We start from the raw sequence: 9,025 nt of genomic DNA, 5'->3' as shown, positions 1-9,025 counted from the left end.
TTATACTGTATTATGACAGCACTTTTTTTAAACTAAATTTCAATATCGTGATAATACCGTATACCGTGATAAAAGCATTAGCAATTAATCGCAACATGAGAATTTGATACCGGCATATCCCTACTCTGAAAGCGCTCAAGACATGCGTGATTATATTAGTGGATGCTCGAAATTGAACGGGAGAATGCACGTATTAAACGGCTTATTGTACAGGTAAATTAATCGGCGTTCTAATCTAATGCGCTGCTGCACTGTAACGCACACACATAGGCTTCAGACAGTAGCGCGTACATCACGAGTCATTCAGCGCGGAAATGTATTGTCAACACTGTTCTGTGATTTCTCAATAAAATAGTTTAGAAACTGAAAAGTTCAAGCATATATTTCTTAACTAAATTCCACAGCCTCACTACTAGTAGAGAGACGCTGCCAGGTAGAATTAATTCACACACGCAATCGCTCTCACTAATGCATTCATATTAATGTAATCTTTACTGTGCTACTTTATCTGTGAGATCTGTGAGAAATATAACGACCCAAAGACAAAAGAACTGATAAAAAAAGCTGTTATAAGAGCAACAGCCATGTGGGCAGCGCTGTGTTATATGCCATAGCTGTGCACAAGCTGTTTGTCACAACTCCAGACTTATTTGTTCATTAATGACGTCATCAGCGACTAGTCGACTTCGACTTGACTTTCATCACATAAGAGGCGACTTCAAAAAATCAGAAGTCGTTCAACCCCTAATATACACGCATACATATACATATACACATATATACACACACACACATATATTTATTATATACACACACATTTAGAATTTAGAACAGGGAATAAATAAATATCCTTCACATATTTTGTATAGAGCTCTATGGCTCACAAAACCTGAAATGGAAAAATGTCAAGATCCATGAGGCCAGATCTGGTGTCAGACATCTGATATAGTTTCTTAGGAATTCTTGTTTGCTTAGACAAAGCTACTTCACAGAGGTACAGACAGAGCTCTTATCACTCATCCACTCACCTGTGACGCCACCGGGGAAGGGGTTGCTAACAGCAACAGTGGAGAAGGAAGAGGAGGCGGCTCCACCGAAGGGTGTGATGACAGAGGAGGAGCCACCAAACGGGGTGAGCCCAGTTGTGCGGCTGTTGTAGTTGTTGGTGGGGCCCTTCAGGGCAGGTGACTGACCCATCTGAGTGGGGTCTGGTCCGTAGAGACCCATGTGTGACCCAGGGGTGGGATTGGTGGGATCTGGTCGGTACTTCTGTGTAGGACCCTTGTCCTCTTTACTCTTGACACAGCCCATAGTCAAGCCTGTGGAGAGATGAGTTAGTATTTACCAGCTCTCATGGCATTTTTGCAAAACGAACGCAATTTTGACTTATCATAGCAATTGCAACCATTTATAGCTACAATAAATATAATGTAAAACGCGTCACATCAGACTGATGAGATTCCCTGAGAGAGGCTCTTTGACACAATGGACCCTTTTCATAGATTGTGATGTGATGACGCATTTCCACATTGTTAACATCATCAAGAAACATTTCATATTATCAATGTTGAAAGCAGTCGCTACTTAAATTTTTTGTTAAACCGTGATGTTTTTTAAAAGATTCTATGAAGCAGCATTTATTTAAAATAGAGCTGCAACAACTAATCAATAAAATTGATTATAATTGACGATGAAAATAATCAATAATGAATTTGATTAGCACTCATCTGCATGCTTTGCACAGATAACCTTTGCTGGTCATGTCACTTTACAGTACTGAATAATGCATTTCTATGGGCAAAATCCATACAGCATAGGGGTTTTCCTGAGCATGTAACTTGCTTTTCACATTTGTATCTTTATCTGTAAATGACAGAAAGTTACCATTTTTTTTCCATTTTGCTTGCAGGGTAATCATGAAAGCTAGTGGGTCTCTGTAACTTCACATTCTTCACTAAATGAACGCTGTCACATGTACTGTATGTGCATCAAAACAGACGGCACACAATAGAATAGGACTGCAATAGATCTGACTTAAAACATTTTGATCAAATATTTCTTGTTAGACATTAAACAGTTTTACAATTTTACATGCAACACAAGTAATTGTAGTTTTATAAGAGCAGTAACAGTAAAGGGACTTAAAGGGAGTTCATGGACAATGTAATTACTATGTATACTATTAATATATTACTAATGTAATTGGTTACTATGTTTGAACAGTTAACATTTAGTCTGTTTTAATTTAGTGAATTTAAGCAAGCAAGCCGATTTTGTTGCTTTGTTTTAGAATGTTTATATTTAACCCTTTTTTGCACATAATGTATAGCCTATAGATACATTAACTATATTTGTTTTCATAGCCTTCAAACTGCAAATTGTTTGGAGAACAGCATGTGAAATAGCATTTTTAAAAAGGGATTAAAATGAATTATGTTTATAATAAAATTATTACATTTTAATAATATTATTTAGGAATTTATAACCAGTTAATTGAAGAAATATTAGACAGATTAATCAGTTATCAAAATAATCTTTAGTTGCAGCCCTAGTTTGAAAACAAATCTTTTCAGCATTAAATTTAATGGGTCCTGGATGAATAAAAGTATTAATTTCTTAAGAAAAAAAAAAAAACATACTGCTCCCCAACGTGCGCTGTGCACATTTAAAATAAACAATTTTTGTGAGATCATCTTAATTTTAGGATGCAGCCTTCCGTTTGAGAAGCACCATTCACCTCCCTCATGCTCGCTAAAAGCCGCAATTACGAGAGTTGTGAGATAAAAGATTATTTTTATTTTTATTACCATTCGCCTCCCTCATGCTCGCTAAAAGTGATTAGAATTCTGATTAGTTTCCTGAATCGGATAGATAGTTTTAATGAACCAGTTCAAAAAACGATGAGGTTATTTTATGGTGGAACTGGCTTGTCAACAATTTTGAGTGGCGGAACTCTGCCGTGCATGATACAGAGAGCGCGACCATAACGTAGAGACCGAAATTACATGCCGTCATGTAAATAAGACGCCCCCCTAATATAATGGCAGGGGAAACACTGCTAACCCTTTAATCCATAACCCCAAGTATAAACCCAAGCAATAGTAATAAAAAAAAATTGGACAACTTTGTGGCGGAGGCTGCAAAATCTCACAGTTGTTCACTTGCTCTTCACATTTTAATTAACATTACACAATACGAAATAAAAGTGGGCATAAGAATGTCAAACAAGGAAATGTATTTTCACAATGGAGGAAACCTCAAATCAGACCTCAGCACAAGCATCTGCTTCTTGTTACTAGTCAAATCAAAACTGCTTTCAACAGATTTGCAGCAATGCACATGTCAGAGTTAATCACACAGGCATCTTTTGAGCAGCGCTGGGACACCGATCCACGTCCCTAACAACCCACACAAAAGTGTCAGGACATGTTGACTGCTCCGTGTGGTCAATGTGATTTACCCTCGCAAGCTGAGCTCCAGAGAGATGACAGTATAATCTCCAGACGCCCCGTCCCTGCTTGTGTTTCTGCCAGGCCTCTTTGTCTGGGCTGCACTCAGTACGACAGAGGCACACATGTGCAGGGGAATAAGGAATGCGAGCGTGGCCTTGAAGGAACAGGTGGCCCTAAGAGGAGCGTTACAAGACACAGCAGGGCCACCGCACAGGGAACACAGATAGCTGGGAGAAACAGACGACGACAGACAAGAAGATACAGAGTGCAACAGTCGGTTTGGAAGTAAAAATCACATTCATTTCCTCCATAGGGGAGTTTTTCATTTTGAACAATGACTTTAAAGAAAGACCTACTGGAAGCTAAAAGGTTGATGATCAAAGGTATATGTAGGGCCCTATGCCTGAAAACGCAGAGGGAATCATGGAATTCAGTCATAAAAACGGAATTCACTTTATAACGCAGAATGGCATGGACTTTGCAAATTATGGATGGATAAATCAATAGTAGGTCAATACACTTGGATCAAAACACGATATGGACTAGTGTCTGTGAATATTAAGCCACAAAAAGACTATTTAAATATAAATCCTGCATGTTCTGCATGTCTCTGTGTGAATGAATGGCACAAACGTGCGGTTTCGTTTACTACACACATACTGAAGCGCGCGTGGCGCTCGTGGTGTTTTCTGTCTCTGCCGCCTCAATATATGAGTACACGAACAATCAATCTCAAGAACTGCTCTGAGAGTCACTTCATGAGCATTTTTATTTTTCCGTTTCTTTTGAGAAAAACTATCGTCATATCATATATAAACAGAAACCTAAAGGTCTTCACAGCAACCCGTCAAAATAAAAGTTCAGTTTAACTTGAAGAAACTGTGACAGAAATATATTACTTAGTGTAATGATACTAAGTACTAATGATACTAATAGTACTACTACTACTACTAATAAAATTATTAAAACGTCATTCTTTTCATTAAAACATTATTCCTTAAGAAATATTTACCAGAAAAATTGTTTACCAGAATTTATTTAGCAGAAAAATTTAACAACAGTATTGCTGGGAAAATAAATAAATAAATAAAATAATAAAAGATAATTATTTTTTTTTAATTAATTAGAGATTATTTTCAATAAAATCTACTGAAACTAAATAATACTAAAATGGAGTCCAGAAAAGTAATGAACAACAGAATTTGGTAAAAATAAAACTGAATTTGTGAAAAAATTAAATAAAACACTTTATAGGGCCTTCATGTAATTTCTGTCAAACTTTTAATAAATTGCTTTTAATTGTGCAAGTTTCATGATTTCATTGTTTTTTTTTTTTATTAATAAAATGTAATTCTATAAAGATTAAAATGGGGAAAAAAACAAAAAAACAAAAAAAAAACAACAGAATCCAGGAAAATGGAAACAACTGAATTTGGAAAAAAATTAAATGGAATTTGGGGAAAAAATAAAACTGATTTCATAGGGCCCTAGTATATGCTTTTGTTAAAGCCAGCAGGCAGCTTTTTTTAAACCACCATGGTCAACAGTAAAATTCCTGGTGAAAATCTACCAATCAGAGAATAAAAACAAGCGACTCACACAAAAATAACTGCTTAGTATTCGTATGCACTGAAACAAATTGGTGTACAAATAATTTTATATTTATTTCCAAGGGCATTTTTTTTATATTTGTATGGTCAATTTTTAAAGTTAGCTTTTATAATTACCATTACTAATTGCATCCGTGTTTTTTTTATGTCAAATACTTAAATTAAACCAATTACTTAAAGTGCCCCTATTATGGATTTTTGAAAATTACCTTTCATGCAGTGTGTAACACAGCTCTAAGTGAATGAAAACATCCTGCAAAGTTTTAAATCTGAAAGTGCACCGTGTATGAAGTTATTGTCTCTCAAAACAAAGAGTTGACTCTGAAACATTGAAACGAGTCATTTTTAAAACGAATCCCAAGCCGTTTCATGTTGACGTCAACATGAAACATTAGCATATTGCCCGCCCACTTGTTGGCGCAGACCCGGGAAAACTTGAAAACTTTTTCTGAATGAAAATGCAAATTCATTCTTTGCCACTAGGTGCCACTTTTGGAGCGGTAAAAATTGCAGTTTCCCCGGTAACGCTGTACACAAAGCAGCTCTGCGCTCACAAACGCTGCTTTATCAGGCATTACAAACATGATGAAATGAAACTGAAATCGACCAATCACTGCAGATTAGTGTCACGCTATAAACTGTTACCAATAACAACAAACTATTTAAAATTGTATACAAATTATACATTTAAAAAACAAACATTATTGGGTACAGGGTAGGCCTGCAATATTACGACAAAAATCATCGAAGCTGCAAAATTAACTTCTTACTTGCATCTTTTCTGCACTCTATTGTTTATGATGAAGAGAATTTACAAGTGCACAGAATTCAGTCAGTGAGCGCATGCACAAAACGCCAGTGTTTTCAGTGCTGAAAATCAAATGCCTCTGATTTGCCATTGCATTCAAAAGCTCAACAGAAATTTGTGTGACTGGTTATAACGCACAATGCTGCAAAAAACACTGCGTGAAAAACAACATGATGCAATGTGCACAGCCCTAAATGTAATTCTGCAAATTTACACTTTTCATTAATTTTCACATTTCATTTTAATTGCAATAGATTTAACTTGTGCAGGAGCAATTTTTGCCCCTTTATCTTGTATTTGAGGGGAATTTTTGTTCTTTTTGGTGCCATTTTTGCCACAAGCCCCCGTTATAGCTTCATAGCTGCCTGGTTTAGTTCATGGCTTGTAACTTAATTTTCACGAAAAAATAAAAATCACTCTGCTCGATCTTAGTTTTGGGTGCGTCGATCAGATTGAGTAGGTAAAATCACTTTCAAATAAAGGATCCGCACTCGCTGTATATCTTCTTAATAAATGTAAGTTTCTTTTTATTTCGCAACAGAGCAATCAACAATCAGATGTTCCGGCAACAAGCCTTCTTCAGTGAATCATACCATTATGTAACTCTTAATTGAAAACTTTTTTAAAAATCCCTATGGGCAAAATACTTACATAACCAGGGCTACCAAAAAATTGGGCAGCCACTGTTGAACTTTATAGAAGGGAGTATTTCAGGGTTTGAAAAATGAAAAATTCAAGCAAAACAGCAGTAAAGAGTGGTTGAGCTTGACTGTTTGAGTGTGAGCTTGAGTGCTTGAAGTGGGCCGAACATGTCCCGACACGTGAGCTGTATCCTCCCCCTTGACCCAGTGAGGAAACATCTAGAAAGGTGTCACCTCCTCAGGACAGGATTAGCCAATGACGGGTGCTTGTAAACACGCCAGCATGGGCTTTAATCAATCTCAGCTCCGAGAAGCGGTGGACAGGAAGTAACTGGAGAAAGATCTGACCTCTGATGGAGTCATATAAAGCTCAGCACTGCATCATCTGCTTCTAATACCCATAATGTAATTTCAAAGACTGGGCCTGAGGGGACTGCGGCATCCTTTCAATGAGGAGAACATTTATATACTACTGACAAATGAGCTTCAATCAATTCAACCTTAACCTCTGCTAAAATATTCAAGCCTAAGAATCGTTTACATCCGACCTACACTGAGAGCAAGCGACATGATGCCAGCACAACTACATTGCTCCAATTATACATTTCAATAGTGACGTCACATGCCTGCAGTGGACACCGATTTGTGGAGCGTGACGGGAGCGATTTAGTTTTGTAGCATCACTCTGTGCCATTTGCTCTAAATGTGGACACAGTGTAAAATGACAATGTTGTTGGATTCAGAATAATAATGGAGAAGCAAGCATGTGGCCTCTGAGCACAATCTAAGCTTTGTAAGAGAGCTGCTTAGTGCTCAGTGTGTGACAAGCACACATAACTAATGGAGTGGCTGAGAGTGGGGTTGTCATGAGATCAAAACTTCAGTAGCCAATGCCAGCAAAATTTAAATTCCCAATTTTGATACAACTCCTATATTTAAAAAAAGGCACCAAGTGTTCAAACAATATATATTCTGCATTAAGCCCCCCCCTCAATGTCTATGGTGGTTATTGCCCTGATCAGAAATGAAAATATGTTGTGGGACTATCGTGCAGTCAGTAAACGTTTCTTTGAATAACGTGACCGTAAATATGAACACACGATTGAATGTAACATAAAACAAATGATTTCTTTTAATTAAAATCTTTATTAATGTCAATAACGCTTACATTTAAGTCTTTCTTGTTTGCTCTGGCAGCCATTGCCGCTGTAGTCGGTTTATGCTGAGATAATTCCACTAGAAGATTAGGTGAATTAAACTGAATGTGAGGGCTGTGCTACGAAATCTAACAAACACACACTTAGGCCCAATCCCAATTCTACCCCTTAGCCCTTCCCCTTGCCTGTCTCGATTCTCTTTTGGTTGGAGGCGTAGGGGTAGGGGGAAGGGCCAAAAGAGAATAGAGACACCTCTACCCCTTCACGTGAATGCGTGAAACGGAGGGGTAGGGGTAAGTTTAGGGGTAAAGGGTAGAAATGGGATTGGGCCTTACACTGCAAAGCCTAATACACAGATCTGATATATTGACATGTATCCAATTTCTGTCCCACCAGCTTACAATTACATAAGATTTTTCTAGTCAATGGCTCACCTCTCCCCTCATGTACTTCTAAAGATTATCATATTGTAAAAGCACAGATCAACACCACAAGTACTTGTTTGGGGTAGGGTGGGTCTTTGAAAAGCAGCATGAGTGACAAGAGAGCGTATGTCAGCAAATGGGTGAAAGAGTGACAGAGGATTGGAAGAGAAAAGGCTGAGACAAAGTAGTTTGCAGATGTGAGGATTACTGGCAAACAATGGGAGGTCTGTGCCTATAGAGGGTTGAAAGAGCATTAACAGTGTGCACACATCAGTGACACGGACGGATGGGCCCTATTCTCTATGCTCGGATGAACTCTGCACTGTACATCCATGTACATTTTCACTCACACAGCTTGTCTGAAAGCAGTGCAAGCTGGTTCATACACTCAAAACTAGTAAATTAACAAATTAAAGGGGTCATATGATGCTATTTTAAAGATCATTATTTTGTGTATTTGGTATAACAGAATATGTTGACATGCTTTAATGTTCAAAAAACACATTATTTTTCAAATACTGTACATTATTGTAGGTCCTCTATGCCCCGCCTCTCTCAAACACCTCGTTTTCAACAAAGCCCCCTCCTTTGACAAGCGCAGTCTGCTCTGATTGGCCAGCTGACCCAGTGCATTGTGATTGGCCGAACACCACAAGCACGCGTCGGAAATGTAACGCCCCTTACCATAATCGCGAGCGTCAGCTTTCAAAGTAAATATCAAGACAGTTAATAATGTCGTTAGTTTTACCGTCAGTTCAAGCCCGAAAGGGCAACAGAGTCGCGTGACAGACACAGTGATGATGCAGTACACAAGCCGTGGTTAAGACAGCTGACGTGCTATGATTTCTGACAGGCAGTTCACTCTCCTGTGATGTGACCCTGTTCCCCTCACACACACACACACACACACACACACCGCTGCGCAAAACTCC

General features: G+C 38.0%; 1 protein-coding gene across 1 annotated transcript in view; it reads right to left on the bottom strand.

The window, feature by feature from the left end:
- The window catches only part of yes1 (YES proto-oncogene 1, Src family tyrosine kinase), a 33,045-nt gene that overhangs the window by 15,316 nt on the left and 8,704 nt on the right, over nt 1-9,025 (bottom strand). The window contains exon 2 of the mRNA XM_016482874.1: nt 1,029-1,319. Within this exon, the coding sequence (XP_016338360.1) occupies nt 1,029-1,311 (283 nt within the window). The 5' untranslated portion in view covers nt 1,312-1,319. The remainder of the gene's footprint in view (nt 1-1,028; nt 1,320-9,025) is intronic.

This window comes from Sinocyclocheilus anshuiensis, unplaced genomic scaffold, assembly GCF_001515605.1.
Source record: "Sinocyclocheilus anshuiensis isolate Anshui unplaced genomic scaffold, SAMN03320099.WGS_v1.1 scaffold930, whole genome shotgun sequence".
NCBI classification, from domain to species: domain Eukaryota; kingdom Metazoa; phylum Chordata; class Actinopteri; order Cypriniformes; family Cyprinidae; genus Sinocyclocheilus; species Sinocyclocheilus anshuiensis.
This window is presented reverse-complemented; position numbering and strand designations above follow the sequence as displayed.